General features: G+C 36.6%; 1 protein-coding gene across 7 annotated transcripts in view; it reads right to left on the reverse strand.

Annotated features, from left to right (window-relative positions):
- The window catches only part of CadN (neural cadherin), a 133,814-nt gene that overhangs the window by 96,822 nt on the left and 19,318 nt on the right, over window positions 1–17,674 (reverse strand). For all 7 annotated transcript variants that reach the window (XR_010549327.1, XM_065308383.1, XM_065308385.1 and 4 more), the window contains exons 3-4: window positions 2,148–2,586; window positions 2–218 (exon numbers count right to left, since the gene is read on the reverse strand). Coding sequence is in view for 6 of the 7 variants with exons in the window: in XM_065308383.1 (XP_065164455.1) it covers window positions 2–218; window positions 2,148–2,586 (656 nt within the window). In the remaining variant the exon portion in view is untranslated. The remainder of the gene's footprint in view (window position 1; window positions 219–2,147; window positions 2,587–17,674) is intronic.

A 17,674-nucleotide genomic window follows, 5' to 3' on the forward strand; every position in this document is an offset into this window, starting at 1 on the left:
CCTCAACCGAAGTGGAGAAACCACCGGAATCTTCAGTCGCAGTTACCACCAGCGAGTAAACGTGCGGCTGACGGAGGTCCTCGAAGTCTAACTCCTTGGCGAGTTTCACAATACCGGAAGTTGGGCCAATGTTGAACGTACCAGCACCCTGGCCCTGTGCCTTCAGGGTGTAGCGGATCTCGCGGTCGGCGAAGGACTTCGCTTTCACCGAGATTATGCTAAAAAAGTGGCACATTGAGTTGGAATAAATTTACAGCGCAATTTGCATGACTTATTGAATTCCGGTGGTGATGGTGATCGCGTGTGGTGTGTGGATGTGATAATGGCAATCGATATCAATGGGGATACAGGGTGGATTTCGTATGGAAATCTCAACCGCGCCATTTGCAATAAGTTTCGCTTTAAGCAACTACATAGCAGAAATATCCGCCATTTTCATTCGATGTGGTCATAAACACACATTTAAACATAAAAACTAATGACTGTGATAAAATATTCACAAAAACACATCGATAAATCCCTAGACAATGCACAAACTTCATAAAATTCAGTAATAATATTCAGCCGCCATCATAGTTTTAATATATAACTTTAAACTTATCTATTTTAAACTATAATATATATTCTCAACAGCAAAAACGCCAGCTTGAAGTTTGAATTTCGTCGTGCTAAAACCCCAATATATCTTTTTGTGTCTGTCCGACGGAATAAATTATCTTTGCTTATCAGATAGCGACTTCTGGCGCCGCGAGCGAGCTTTCCTTCCCGTCGCAGGCCAATTTCCATCAAATAAGCATTACCCCCCGCCCGAGATTACAGGTGCGATACACGCGGGCCGATGTGCCCGAAAACGAGGCGTCGTTTGGTGCGCCAAAACTACACATTGCGCGGCCATAATTACCTTCGCTCGGATAACATCTACGTGTGACACTCACTTATGAAACATGCATTAGCCGTAATTACATTACACCGCACCATCGTTGCTCATAATAATGCCCACCAGAGGTTAGCATTTCTAATCAAAGTGTCTTATCTAACATGAGAGCTTTGAAATATCATCGGAATTGAATTGGAAATTCGCATTCTCACTTGATGTTTACAACTTTACATGTTTACAAGATGTGCGGTGCATTCAAATGACTTCATGTCGCATCTTAACTAAATTGGCACATGATCTCACAATTTTAATGCGCAATTAACCCTCTCTCATAATTATGTTCAACTTCACTCGAGTTGCACGCATAGAAATGAAGTTTGCGTTGTTTGCAGTGCAGCAAATGTTTTTCGGAAAATTTGTTGTTTACAGCACAATTACAACTTTCCTCTGCAAATGCACTAGTGGTACATATGAACACGAATGCAACTCGCAAGCTTTGATTAATAATTACATTATAATTATTCAAAGTTGTTCAAACTCGCGTCCGTAGCAAGAGTTAAAAATTCATTCGCACGTGAGAAAGGCACCTGCACAAATATGACTAATAAACTAGCGTGCCGTGTGTACAAATTCAATTAAAACGAGATACACAAGCCGAGCGCCATATTGAAAACAGTTCTGTTTAAGTGAATTCTAAACATGAAACTGTTAGTCGCATGTAAATACCGAGTATATAGCACAGTGAAACCCGAAACAGCGAAAATTAAATTGAATATGTCTACAGCAGATTTATACAGTATTCAACTTATAAAGAATGACAGTAAATAACAATACCAGCGCTGATTTTGAAACAATTTTCATTAGAGAAGTTTCTACTGAATATTTCCAAGCATATTTCAGCGAAAACTTTATCAGCTAAATCAAGAATTGAGATTCAGAGGAATAAAAGTGCAGCAGTATACGTTTCAACCCCTTTTCCGGAGTAGTAAAGTCTGAACAACATAAATAACACCAAAATAAGGGAAGAAAAAAATACAACCACTACGTCTGGTTGTCTGGCGCATCCCCTAACAAGTTGCTGACTGGACTAGACACGACTAGACAAGCAAAAAACAAAAAAAAAATTCAAAAGAAAGTTGAACCAGTGCCAGAAACAACCCGTCATGTACTAGATCACATCCGAGGAAGAAAAATTCATCTTCCATACACATCCGCACCCCCACACCACACCACAGTGGATATTAATATTGGTGAATGTACAAATACTAACTCGGAATCCTTTTTCTGATTTTCAGGAATCTCTGCCTCATAGCTAGGCATATAGAATTGTGGCGCACGCTTGCCGCCCACAATCGATAGGCGTTCCTCGGCCGTTGACTGGAACCGCCGCTCGTCCACACGTCCGTTCTGATCCTCTGCCTTCACATAGAGCACGTACTCCATATCCAGCTGGAAGAGGTCGGTGCCGCGTGTTCGCACCACACCGGAGCGTTCGTCCACCTCGAAACGGTTGCCAGTTCGGTCGCGGACGATGAAGTAATGGATATTGTGATCCGTGTCGGGGTCGCGTGCCTGCAGCGTGAAAACCGGCGTGTTTGGAGGTGCGTTGAGCTGGACCACGGCTTGCATCGGCAATGGACGGTTGATGAAGTATGGTGGTTCATCATTGACATCTCGGACGTGGATAATCACACGTTGATTGTCAGTATCTAAAAAAATATTAGAATTAGATGAGAAAAATCGCTTTTAGCAAAAAATTTTGTTTTTAGTGATTAAAATACTTACATTTAAGTCCTGGTTAGTATAATTAATAGAAAGCAGCATGAAAATAAGCAAAATTGAAAGGTTGTTAGTAAAATATCACACATTGGCATGTAAAGAGCGAGTATAATATTTGCATTGGGAGTCATTGACTTTGAATTGCAATTGACGCTTCAATAACAACGTTTTTATTCTTTATTTCTTTGTTAGGTGCATTGAAAGCTAAAAAGCAGATGTGCAGATGCACAACGTAACGATAACAAACACGACAGGATGCAGACAGATAATCGATTGATTCGCGAGCCTAACCTACGCATTAAAACCACTGTTAAGCATAATGTAAACTATTTCAATGAAATGCTTTGGCAGGACAGTTAAATTGATTTCATTAGAAATAATATTACGCTGTTTTTTTAAGTGTGAAAACATTAGCAGTACAAAAACTTTGTCCTTAAATTTCCAGGAAACTACACTTTACTAATGCGTTTTTTATCAGTGAATTTATGCACTTTGTCGCAGGCCATTAATCCGCACGCGGTAAACACAATAGAAAAACCCTGTTTAAAAAGGAAACAACGCCAGCGGCGGCCATGTTGGAAGTTGGAATGTAAGTGGTGCACATGCCGCCATGTCATGTTACACTGCACTTCCACTTCAGTCATGTTTGTGTTCTTATCACACATCACATCCGACATGGTCACAATTTTCTTTTATTTTTTCTATTTTTTTCCGGAACCTGAACTGAAAATTCCTAGTTTTTCCTGTGTGTGTGTTTTAAACTGGAAGTTTTACTAACGAGCAATTGTAACACATTTTATTCTACATTTTACTCCAAATGTTGATACCGAGTAGTTTTGCTCTTGTCGCGAGGGATATTGCCGTAATGCAATCTCTCAGTTTTATCTCACGTTAAGTGAACAAAATGAACAAAATGAGTGAACACCGCCGACGACGAAAAGACAACTTTGTTGTAATTACTGCGAAAGTAACTCGCTTTTTACTTCACACTGCACTGGTGGATAATGTGCCGGGCATTAGGGGAAGTTTCCAGCAAAGTGCGCCCAGACACACGACACCCACACGCAAGAACTCAAGTGAAATAAGAACAAATAAACACGAATAAAGTTTTCATGCTGAAAACTGCCATAACTGCCGCAGAGATAAAGAAATAAATTGCTCAACAACAGCGCAAGAAGAATAAAAAGAAAAAGTAGCTTAGTTTTACTTATTCTAGCATGAAATAGATGGCGTGAGTATTAATCATATGTCAAGAATTATAAATCAATTAGATTGTGTATTGGTGGATACAGGATTCCGATTGTGAAGTGATATCTAGGTATGTGAGGAGCGTGTCTGCCACCCATTAAGTTAAAAGTCAATTAAGGATAAAAAAAACAAACTGGGTGGGCGTTTTGCGGCCGCTGGCCGCCGTCGACTAGCAGTCATTAATTATTCTTCCACTTCTTCTTTTACAGGCATTTCAAATGGATGTAATAAAAAAATATTATTTCAGTTTCAACTTTAAACTTTCAACTTTCATATTTATATAATTTTTAAAATCATAACAGTCGCATATTTTTTTAATTTAAAAAATGTTAGTTTTGTTTGTAAATAATTAAATTTGTATTTTGTAATTTTTATTTTTATTCTTTTATTTATATTAAAATAGAAGCAGAAAATGACGCCAGTATTGAGTAGTTTCCTCTAATTAGTATTCTGCACATCGTTCTAACATTTTTCTGTTTGTTTTTTGTTAAAATAATCATCAACCTCTCATTTATTAAACAAAATAACAAAAATACGTGATTTGTGTTTCTCTGCTCAAATTTTAATAAAAATATGATTTTAATGCTTTTTAATTACATTCAAGATGTCTATTATTATAATTAATCTATTTGTAAATATATCTCAACTTAATTTTGATTGATTATCTCTTCTGCCATATTTTTCAATTTTTTTCCATCTATCCACCCACTATTTGTTATTGTTAAGAATAATTAATTACTCTTTGTGTTGCTGTTGCTGTTACTGAGCTGTTGCTAGTATTCCTATGTCAGGTTTAAAAAAAAACACGAACAATTGTTATAAATTGCACAACATCATGGACCACGCTACAGTATAGTTTTCGTTTGTTCTTTGTTTCCAGCCGCGAGTAATTTTTCGGGAAACTGGAATTAATTTAATTAAAACCGAGCTCGTCTTTCTTGATGTGGTCAATTCCGCCGCACATTACAAACACACAAAATAAACGCAAACAAAAAGATTAATCATGCTCAAATCAAAAACCGTCCGAAATTAATTTATACATCACTTCTTTGCGATGTTCTACACGATAAAACATTTTCTCACAGTTGTAAAATATTTCGTCTATGAGTGTTGTAATTGTAACAAATGATGAATGATGTAATTGAATTTTCATTTCACGTTCGGCTGTTTTACGAATTCCAACCGCCAGAGGAGTGAAAAGCAAACGAAGCAAAAAATTAACATCGCTGCGACTTGTGTAATTAAACAAGTAACAATAGTTCTAACACTCTAACCTAATGCGATGAAGATTAAGTGGCTCGTGGAGAATTGAAAATGCGGGTTGGACAATTTGCTTTCATTGTTTTCTTTCTCTTTTCTGAAATTGAGCGGAAGCCAAATTTAACCCTCTTCAATTCTCACATACATTTTTAACACCAAAATTATATTAGGTAAATAATAATAATTAATCATATTTTAGAGTAAATGTAAATGAGTTTATGCATTTTGTATTCCAGCGTATCGTGAACAATCTCATCTCATCTCTCCGGCGCTGAAAAAGTGTAATTAAAAACCACGGAAAGCAATTTGTTCGCCGGGTGCAGAAAACAACAACACGTTCGGAAATTACTTGATGAAAAACGCTTGTTCTTATTAAGAATGCTTCGAGCACACACGGCGGATGCATTTCCTCGAGGACCACGAAGAGAACAAGTAATGAAAAATCCCTAGTGCCAGTGCCAGTGAAATTGCGCTGTATTGCGAAAACTTGCAGTATGAAAATTAAGTAAAGTCAATTTAAGTTATAATATAAACGCAAAAAACGCATCTAAATATTCTTTAATTACTCAAGTTTTTAAGCGTATTATAAACCTAAATATTTTTTATTAATATACTTTGGTTTATATATAAAATAATGATGTTTTACTATACATTGAAATTTGGTTTTGTGTGTTCTAGAAACCCGGAAAATTTATAATGCTATATCTGAGGAGAAGAATGCAATAATGCATTTCAAATCTTGAATCTAAAAGAAAAAGACGTGAACAGAAAACCCCACCACAATGCACTCGAGTTGTCGGAGTCAATAAGATGAAAGAATTGAATTTTCGATGCATTTTCACAAAATGTAACATAATCATATATTCCACTACATAAAACATTTTTAGAAAATTATATTTCTGCTTTTAGATCAATTGTCACATGAAATATAAAAACTAGTTTGTAACTAACTTTTATTTGAAAGAAAAGAGATGCTAATAATGCACTTCAACGCCATCTACGATACAATTAACTTTAACTATAATTGAATCTTTATACTAACTTTCATCCCTTATTTAACACCCTTTAAATCACAATTCCTATATTTTAATAATTATTCTGCTATTCTAGGCTCAAACAAATCCAGTAAAATATAAATCATCAAAATCTGTTCAACCATTCTTAAGTTATAAATGCTCTAACTAACATTTCTGTAAAAAGTTCTAAAAACACATAAAAATATTACTCTTCATAGAACTGACAATATAATTACGTATTTACCATGCGTTAATAGTCTATCATTACGTCATAGTCATCGAAAGTCCTCTCCGCGAAGAGTTTACACAACAATTTATGTCGCGTGCAAATATAAAAAAAACACATAATAGCATAATACTTTAATGCTATACCTGGAGCTCCGTATCGTCTTCGACCCGGTGTGTATTTACCTGCCATCATTAAACGACGAAGCGTGGGAGTTTTGAGTTCCGAGTTCGTTATTTGAATTACCATTCAGTCAATAAAATAAAAACCAAACACACAACTTAATATCACGCTCAAGGGCTACATAATCAAAGAGTACGTACTCGTACACGAAAAAAGGCACGTACGTAATAATTTCTAAATCAATTTATTACTCGTTAACAATAGAATTATTGTGTGTAACAAAACCGAGAGTAACAATTTAGAACAATATTTTTTCTTGTTTTCTTTGAATTAATTGTTTTTAATGAATAACTCTTTAAAAGTGTGTTTTGTGTGTGACACTAAATGGCTTAAATAGATTTTAGAAGGGTTCTGAATGACTGTAATCATTGACGATGGACTTGATTGAAACTAACCCTTCGTTTCCCTTCGGAGCATGACCACTATCACCACCCGAGTGGACGCAGTGCAGTATTTAGGTGGTCACACGTTCGATTATTCATGCCCGCAGGGGTTGTCATCAAACTAATCCAGATGGTTTGGCGATGACATAATTAGTTTGTGTAAAATAAACTTTTTATTCATTTTGTATGTTTTTTAAGCTAAGTAATAAATTTATGTGGTTTCCTAAAAGGTGAAATTAATCCTGCCAAATACAATTTTTGACTAATCTGTCTTCTCCGAAGTGCCAAGGTACTTCTCTCCTCCTGGGAGAATCCGAAAATCGTAATCGTAATTTTAATACATTTTCATTATTTCCGTATTGCTGCGTTATTACCGAAATCCATCATCGTTGTTCTGTTTCCCCTGTTCACCGAAAAACGGGAAGCAAAAAGGGGAGCACAATACGGAACTCCCCTGACATTCAGACTTTATTACAATTGCGCGTGTTTCGGTCGACCAAAGTACTACCCCTGATGTCCTGGCCGTACATTTCCGTATTTCGGATATTCATTTTAACTATACATTATTACCTTTTAAACTGTAGAAGTACAGAATTCAAGGTGAAAGATTTCGGAATTTATGTTCTGTTAAAAACACGTTTTTTCTGCTTTACTTTCCAGTGGAAAATTATTTGATCAAAGAAAACACGCAATACTCTGCTCTTTCATTTTCATTCTCCACCCGCCGCTTGAAAAAAAGCAATTAACCTTTGGCGTATAAATTACACCCAGACGTGTATACGGAAAATAAAAATAAACGTATATTGAGTTACATACGAGTACGAGAAATCAATAGTCTAAAGCACAAAGGCAAATTGTTGATGATATACAGCAACTTCGCTGCAGATATTACACGTTCGTCTCAATTATGAACTTAAACTTGCGACTGCAACATATCCTCGCCGTCTCCTTAGCATTTCCGGTCGCAAGTCGCAAGCCTAGATGCAACGCTTCATTGTTGTTGATACATCCAAACATAGTTGATCACACTAGTTACACCCGACTGCAAATTGCAAGGGAAGCAAATATAACCCCACACCACATCTAGGTAAATGCCTTGTGTGTATACCCCGAACCTGCACAGTTCGGTTTGTTTAAATAGAGATATATGAGGCATCGGAGACCTCATCCCCTTGATAGGTTCTAACATACAAACGTAGGGGGTTAGTAAAGTGAAGCCACCCTCATTGAACGCTGCACCGCTAGTAATTACTAATTATTTGCAGCATCCAACAATGAGGTCTAGGCGCCTTGTGCAAACCGGTAATTTTCGATGGTGCATGAGCAATGAACGCTAACCCTCCGTTAGACACCGCTAGACTAACACCCTGCTAACCAACCTGCTGTGTTAATAATATTAGAGGTTGACTTATATTGAGGGTTATTGTTGCCCGCAAATGGCAGTAAATCTCCTGGTAAGTAATAAGTTTTGGTCAAAGCAATAGCCAATGAGTCATAAAAATAGGTTATGTAATTTGTAAATTGTAATGTTGGTTGCCTATGTTAAACACACTCTAAATAAGATGTGAGAAGTATAATTGTGAAGATATAGACTAAAAAACCAACCATAAATTATCGCCAGGAAAAAACACTCCGGAATTTCGTAATCCATTTCGTGTGCTGCTCCGACGCGCAGAGGAAAGAAGAACAAAACCAGATAATGATGATTGAACAGTTGAAAAAGCGGAATCAATAAAACGAATTAACTTTTTACGTAGTTATCGCATCATTCGGATACCAACGATGTATCTTATTTACGCACGCCATTGCGATACAATGTCAGAGTCATCGGAACGAAATAAAAACGCCATTAGTCCGAAAAATATATTAATTATTTATTCCTGTTGGAATACGCAATATTTTTATTTTTAATATTACATCATCATGTAAATAATTGAAGTTAATTCCGACTAAAAAAGGAAATGTTCAATTAGCGAATATAATAAAAATAAACACCGCAGTAAAATGTAATTCGCTTAATGAATTCAAACTGAAAATTATTATCGTGACAGTGTCACGTGAAGTGAAGCGGTTTTCCCATAGTTTTGCCTAGTTCTAAACGCTGCAATTGCAAACATACGAATTTGTTGTTGATGACATGTTGACATCCGCTGACAGCGTTTTTAAATTTCATATTCGCACGCGAGTAGTGGGAACATATTCGTAATTACTTATACTAAAATACTTTCATAGTGTAAATGTGTAGTGTTTTTTTTTAAGTTAAACTAATTTTGAAATAATTTCACGAAGGAAACGCGCTCGCTTGTTAATTAAATAAACTTTATTCGTGATTCGAGCGATTTAATACGCGGCCAAGTTTGCGCGAATCGAAATTCCCGTCGCGAACTTCCACGCTATAATCCGGCGCAATCCGGCGCTCTAATATAATTCAAATATTAGCACAGCCAGACGAGAAAACACCAAGTTTTATAATAATTTTGCGTTCGACCCGCCGTATTCGTTCCTTCGCTTTTTATCATTTCTATGATTGCATCTTGTCTTGAAGAGTTCATAAATAATAATGAAAGTTACGTAGTTGTTCAGAATATTGATTCCATCTTTGGTATAAATATCCAAAAAGCTTTTAAAGGGTGTTTGAAAGGCGGAGACAGTTATTCAGCGGCCATATTGGGTCGGTGTGACTTATGGCGCGTGAGGACTATGTGAGTGGGCAACCAAACACACACACACAAACGAATTTATCTCCGCCACGTCGCAGATAAACTGCCATACGCTCCAATAAATCCCTTAATAATAAAAATTCACCGCTAAAGGTCGAAGAAATAACATATTTGCGCAAAATAAACTTGAAATAACTGTTTTGATCGCTATTGGTGCAACAAAAATAGAATTGTGCTCGGATAATCCGTCGATATCCGATTTTAATTATCGCAAACCCCGCGAGCGCAAAGTTGGCCTGTTCTGTTTCAATTGATTCGCCCAAGCGTCAATTATAATTGGCTGGGTTTGGGTGTAGTCAAGCGAACGACAACGACGGCGCACAATCTGGACAAAGCCGAGGCGCAATAACAGCGCGTTTTGCCAAATCAGCAAACACCGCTATAACAGTAATATTACAACAAGTGCAATAATTGCATTGACTTACAAGTGATTACAGAATCAACCAATGAAAATTAAATCAACTTGTCTTTGTAAATTGGCTTTCAATTTGATGCCTGAACAAAAACGCGAGTCTTTTTAGTACTTTACAATTCTCGTATTTCTGCCGACAGAGATAAAAATCACGAATAGAACTTAAATCCGTAGCATTAACTTTAAAACTTATCTAATAGAAGCTGGAGCAAGTTTTTCTTGGCGTTTCTTTAGCTTCGATCGTTCGTTTATTCGTTCTTCATCTTTTTTTGCGCGCAAGTTGGCTTCGCGTTTAACAAACACTACAAATAAAACTTTGCGATACTTGTCCGTGTTCTCGGATCAATTTCATAAGCTCGCAAAGTTTAAGAACAACACCAATCAAGGTTTAAACTAAAAATAAAAATAAAATCAAAGGTCACAACATGGAAATCTTTTTATTATCTTTATTTTTATTTGGTTTATTTACGAGTCCAATCGGAAAATATATCGAAATGAATATTTCCCTCAATATGTTTTGTAACATTTTACGATAGACGATGCGTCTATCGATGGGAATCGTCGACATTAATCTTTCGCAAACTTTTTTAATGCGACGTCTATACGACAGGACGGCGAGTATTTGCGCTCGACATCAACAACATCGACGTGCACGACGAAATAGCCATCATAAGACGCTTAGCGGAATATAGAATATTGAAAATGCCATATTGATAATAAACTCCGGCAGTAAATCCATAAAGAGCAGAAAACAAGCAACCACCAACACACACACGCACACAGTGTTTCAGTGTAAGTTTGGTTGCCTATATGCAGTTAGTGGAAACATAATACGAAACGATGCGGACGTAATTGAAGATGTAAGGAAGCGTCTGACTAGAAATAAAACTATATACGAAGGTAGCGAAGAAGAAGAAGAAGAAAACGTAGAAGAAGCAAACGCAAGTAAAAGGCTTTTGTGTTTGTACAATGTTCACCGTAGTATACGGCGTGTGTTCATGCTATCGGTAACTAATCCATTGCTCTCCGCACAAAGTGATCACACAATAAAAATACTTGAAAGGATTCCGCATATTAAGTTGCAATTAAACCGGCGTACAAAGAATACCACACTACACACATGGTAAAGTAATAGAATATCAAGCAACTAGCAAAAACAACATTTCCTTGGTCATAATACAATTAAAATGTAAAAAAACACAAGAAAGGTTATGTTTGATTGTGTTATGCAACCAAATTTACATGCGTGTTAAATTAGTTGCATACATTTAACGTTTCTGTTTGTTTTTTGTCTCTGGAAGCTATGCATTTATCTTTTAGTGTGGGCGTGCATACAAAAAGAAAACATGAGTTGTTTGCACCGCCTGAAATGGCGCCGTCGGTGTAATCGCTTTGAATTTAGATAGATAGCCTCAGCAACACAGGAATACTGTTATGGTCACGACGTGAATACACCTCATACCTATCTACCTAAAGGCACAGAGTACTAGTTCTGCACACAGCGCAGTGAAAAGGTAATTTGCAACTTTTTAATTTCACCCATGAGAGTCAGCAACTTACAAGACATCAAAAGAAATCCTGGAATGGTCGGAACGTTTCGCTCGTTTGAGATAAAGAATATCAAAGTTCGTCATCTTTTCATATCTCTTCAACGTCATTGACTTTAGACTTGTAAAACCTCTAAAATAGCAAAAGTTAAGCAGCGATGCAAATATTATTGACGTGAATCTTTCTTCCAAGAATGCGCGTCGACAATATGCTTCTAGACGTCATCGTAGTCATTCCATGCGCTTGTAGTGCGTTTATGACATGTTGACAGACATGTCTTGGGCGTTTTTATTGCGACGCTAACTCGAAATGAAAGAATTAATGAAAGGAACATGTGCTGAAGAGATGCATACAAAATACAACAACCTAAACATATTAACATGTTTTAAATATTTGAATGTTCGTCGTAAGACAGGATGTGAGGATGTGAAATGCGCGCTTGTTTGAAATTTAGTGTAGGAACCGTTAAGTAATGTTATTGTGATGGATTTAAATAACAGTTGTAACTATTTTGGGACATGACCAAATATTGTTGGAACAATTGTTTAGTGTTTAAACGTATTAAATGAATAATTTATTATAATTACGCGGTGGTAAACTGTTTATCCGTTAGGTATTTATATTTAATCAAAGAAATGTTTGATGTTGTGTTGTTTATCATCAAGAAAAATCAGATTTTTAATTAAAAACGACTGAAAAATTCAAAGAAAAATAATTATAGAAGAAGGTTGTAATATTTTGGGAATTTCGAGCATAAAAATAAAGAAATTGCCTGGTTACCACGTAAATTTCGTTCAAATATAACATTAAATTCAATTAATAATTAATTTACAACTATAAATGCAAAGTTTTTAAAGAAAAAGTAAAAATTTCACCAAAAAATCATGAAATTTTATTTAAATCTATTTTCTGCTATTCCTAATTCCCAACCTCAATACTTTAATAGATTTACGATTATTTGCCTATTGTTGCATCTGCTCGTTGAATAAAACAAACAAAAAACCCACTGTGTGTTTAGTAGCGCATTCTGTGACTTCTCGCTATACGTACGCTCGCGTGTCAAATAAATTTCACTAATTTCAACCTCGCCTGGCATGTTACACACCACATATATGAATATAACAGAAGAACAAACACGAGCACATACTACACCAATCTTTCACAGATTCGTGCAATGTGTGGTCGGTGTGTACTTATGCGTCCTTACGAGAAAACACTGCGGTGTTAATGTATGAGCGCAAACCGCAAGCCCGCGAGAAGAATGGACGAGGAAAAAACAAAAGTTTACGGCCGCCCAACAAAACGCAAAGCTCCCAACATCCACACACTGCTGCTGCTGGTGCTGGTGGTGTTTAAATATAGTCTTGTGCAGCACGCTTCCAACTGCTGTAACTCTTCCGAAACTCCAACAGCAATGCTGGCGGCGGGTTGAACACGAACCACACAGTCACTACTTTATTCTCGCGGGTGTTTAAACGTATGGCTTCGGCCGTGTTAGGAAATGTTGGAAATTATAACGTGTCGCCAACAGCTTTAATTTCCTACCATGTGGGGATAGAGAGAGAATTACAAAAAAGGGACACTGTGACCCTTTTATGACCCGTGAAAGAAATAAGTACTTATTAAATAATACAGGGTTGAAAAAAGTCATCGTGTTATGATGTGATGAAGCAATGAAGGTCAGAACGTTTAATTTTTCTCCTAAACAGGAAGTGTTTTATTTAAATTAATTAACACGAGTGTTAAACGAGAGAAAGAAATAATTTTCTGTACTTGTATCGTGGCTTTGTGACCTTAGAAGAGCGAAAATTGAAAAAGTTTCGGCAAAACATACAAAACACATTTGCAACACGCGCGTTTTACATAAAATCAATTTTGATACTTTTCGCACTCACTTGAAGGCGGTTCGTTTATACCGGAAACTTGCGGTTGGTCTACATCTGCGTCCTGTGAACCCTTCAAAAGCCTAAGTAAAAAAGCGAAAGTTACGCACTTGCAAAGTGCCGCAAATTGCGTTAGAATATTGTTAAAGTTTCCAACATAAATTAAAAAATATAATCCAAAGTGTTGTATGTTTTTACCGCGAGATGCCGGTACATTTATATGCAAATTTCTAACCTTTAAAGTAAAACCTTAAAATAAAACCCCGTGTAATCTCAATTAATAAAATTAAATTCAAGTAAACCCAAGCGCCATATTGAATATAACCCAAACAATAAATTACCACTGGATTAGCTGCCTTTTTCACGATCGCTTGAGTTTAATTCAACGCTGCTCTCGCTCACCGCTCACAGCGTGATGCTATCGCGATGAATTTGAATTTTAATTGCGCTTATCTGCCGGTGCCCAACTCACGCCGCTCACCGCAAAATTTAAATATTAAAAGATAACGCAATTCAACTCGACGCAATAATTCTCATCGTACCTCAATGTTCAATTCACAACTCACACAAAAAAGCAGATAATAAAAAGTATGTACGTAGGTACTTTTGATCCAGTTTGATTCCGATACGAATACGAATATACCGTTTAATTGTAAATTCCGCACGTTAATTGAATCAGCGCGCGGGCGTCGAGTCTTATTGTTCACACGTGATTTGTTTTCGTTTGGTTCACATGACACAAACGCCTTTTGCACTTCCACTCACACGCGATTCTTAATTAACATCCACACGCGTTTTGTTTAATTTATTATGTGTAAACGTAACGGATTACTTTGATGAAGCAAAGCCGCAAAGGTGCCCACAGAAATGCGGAAGATACAGCGATACGTGTGGATAGAAGAGATGAAAATGTGCATGACAGGTCTACTTTTGTTTGGTTTTGTTTTATGAAGATGTAGGTCTGGCGAGGCGGAGGAAAGAATGCACATAAAATAAAATTCAATGTTGAGTTGAGAAAAGCACGCTCGACACAATGCACACTCCTCGCACGTTCTACATATTTATTATGTTTTAATTACATCTTAATTTAATGAGTAAGCAATGTTAATTTCTACCGTTTTTACGTTTTATTACATTTTGCAAGTATTTTTGCTTTTTTGGATTATTTGAGTGTGTAATGTGGTATTTTAAGCACTAGGGTTAAAAAATATTATTTAATTCTTAAATATTGTGAGGGTATAGCGTACAGTAAGTGTTTACTTAACTTTACTTAGCTTAATTCTTAAAGTAGAACTAATTAAAATTTAATTAACCTCAAAATTCATTTTAATGTCTCTAAAAATGCGTTTTTTGGTTGTTTGAGTGTAAAAATGATATTTTACGACCTAGTGTACAAAAATATGACCCTATTTCTAAAATAAAATGAATTAAAATTTAATTTACCTCAAAAATCATTTAACTGTCTCTAAAGATGTCTAAAACCTCCAAAATTCCAAAATTAAAACAATTTGCATTTTAAATAACTGTACTAAGCCACAGTTTATAAAACAACCCTTCTGTTTTATTCCCTTCAATAAATCGTGACTTAAACTTTTTTTATTCTTTACCAAGAGACAAAAGAATAAAAATTAGCATGTCAATAAGCATGTGAAAAGAAAAATAATTGCATTCTATTTTTGTTTATTTTCGCTTTTGTCATTTTAATTTTCGCGCTTTTATGCGCTGCAGAAAAGCGTGCAATACTCGTACACCTCGCACTTTTACGACGAAACGTGTTAATTTCTTGCGCCTTTCTACTGTCGATGGCAATAACTCGGCGGCTCTTTGAAAAGCTCTAAAAGCCGACCGAATAGCGACCACGTAAATTCAGGCAGCGCGCATGATTATTTTCTCATTTTATTTCGCCGACTTGTTTCGCGAAAGCTTTTGCTTTGCAGGTCGCGAAAAGGCGTTCGAATGACGGCCTCAAGACGGTGGAGACGGCGGTAGCACACGGTGACATGACGTATGAATAGGTTAGGTTTAACGAGATTAAAAACGTTTTTACGACGCGTTGCAAGTGTACATTCGAAGCAGCAAACAGTAAAAGACATTTCTATATTCAACTGATGCAAATACAAAGTTTAGAAATAGTGTTATGTATTTTCAATTAAAAATAGCACATGTAGTGCCATCCAGCGGTGGTAAAACAAACCAACTCCCATTAAACATTAATTTAAATGAATTAATTTATTAATTTCGCTGTTTTTTTCTTTAATGATTTTCCTCCTCCTGATTTAAAATACTCGGCGAGTAAAAACTTAAACGAGTAAAACCAAAAGCTAAACTTTATTAATTATTACGAAATATATGCACAGCGTCAGACTCCGGCACCGAATGAAAGAAATTTAATTAAATTTCTTCGCTGTTCGCTGCGACTAGGTAAACTATTACTATCCACAATCACCCGAGAATACTGCTTGTAACTTTAAATATAAAACTTTCTTAATTTTATAAGGTATCTTCAACTGACAGTTATGAGAATCATTTTTTCTTCGCCGCACAATATTTTATTTTAACACATGATGCGTAAATATGTGTAAATATGTGAATATGTGGAACGTCACGTCCGGTTGACACTTTACACGCATTTGAATTTAAATATAAATATAAATTCTCAATACATTGTTCTCCCTCTTTGAATTCGCATACCATCGCAGCGATAAATTTAGAAAACCGTTTGGCGCCTAATCATTCATCTATTTTCTTCGAACCTCGCGCGTTTGCTCGCGGTTTGCATTATACGCCGTTTCGCACGTTCCCATTCTTCGCCTGCGTGTAGCAGCACATGTGAAATAGCACGCGTCTGCATTTTAAACTGCGCGATTTGTCTCGCCGCGTCGTGGTTGTGAGTGCTAATGCCAAAGAGCAAGAGCAGCAGATGCACTTAATAAATAATAAATGCACGCACGCGGCACGAGTGTGTAAGAGACGCCTTCTTTTTCCATGCAGATATGAGTATGACTAGGGTTGTCTAGGAGTCGCATTGTGCGTCGGAGAGTGAGATATTAGATGAAAAGGGCGCACAATGAGGGGGTGCATTCCTAACATGCAACCATCTCCAGTTTCTGTCCTGCCCTAGGACTATGTATGTAAAAATGTACAGTACTGGCAAAATTTATACATAAATATTAACAAAAGTTAGTTACAACGTTGATAACTCAAGAACCGGTGGATAGATTTTGATGATTTATGCATTTTTAGATACGTCTAGGTTCAGAATAGAAGAATAACTATTAAAATAATAAAAATTATTGTTTAAAGGGTGTTAAATAAGGGATAAAAATGTATATAAGAATTTAATCATAAATATAGTTAAATATTTGAATCCTAGATGGCGCTAAAGTGCATTATTATCATTTCTCCTTTTTGCTAAAAATAATTACGAGTTTTATTCAAAAACTACTAATTAATTAATTTTTTACTAACAACTACGTTGCGAGTAAAAACAAATATTAAAACAAAAAGAATCCTGTAATGTGTTTTGTTCTAGTCCTGCCCTAGTTATAGCTACCCTTAACTAATCGTAATTAATGATTAATTAGTAATGTGATGTGCCTGGAGGCACGTCGACGAGAAGAAAACCGGGGCTCAAACGCACATAAACAGTCCATGAATATTTCCAGAGCGAGCGGCGGTGGCAAGACTGCTTGCCGGCGGGCTTCGTCCTCGCTCGCACTTTTCGTACGACGATATATCGTATCATAACGAAGCGCAATATTGATATTAGACGTGCGCGCGTACGCATGCGTCCTGACCTCTCTTCTCTTCTTCGTTTGTAGCCGCCACCGCACACACACACATACAACCCCCACACATCCATACACCAGCACAAACAGTGAGTACCTACCGCCGCAATGAAATGGAACAGAACGGAAAACAAGAAACGCGAGAAACCGAGAAAAAGCTAACGAAAAAAGCATAAAAAGCGTGAGTGAGTGAAGTGGTGGCGTGAAGAACGGCGAAGGGAATACTTTCGCGTACGCGCTGGCAGCGAACAGATGTTGAAGTGCTTCTTGCATTTGCAAAAAAATCAACTTTCACCCCCTTGAATGCCATCGCGAGCGCGCTATCGTTATTACGCGATGGCCTCCAATTAA

The sequence above is a fragment of the Atheta coriaria genome, unplaced genomic scaffold (genome assembly GCF_025399875.1).
Source record: "Atheta coriaria isolate IRGN ID8LTWV9N9 unplaced genomic scaffold, Caltech_Dcor_3.1 hic_scaffold_7_pilon, whole genome shotgun sequence".
NCBI lineage: Eukaryota > Metazoa > Arthropoda > Insecta > Coleoptera > Staphylinidae > Dalotia > Dalotia coriaria.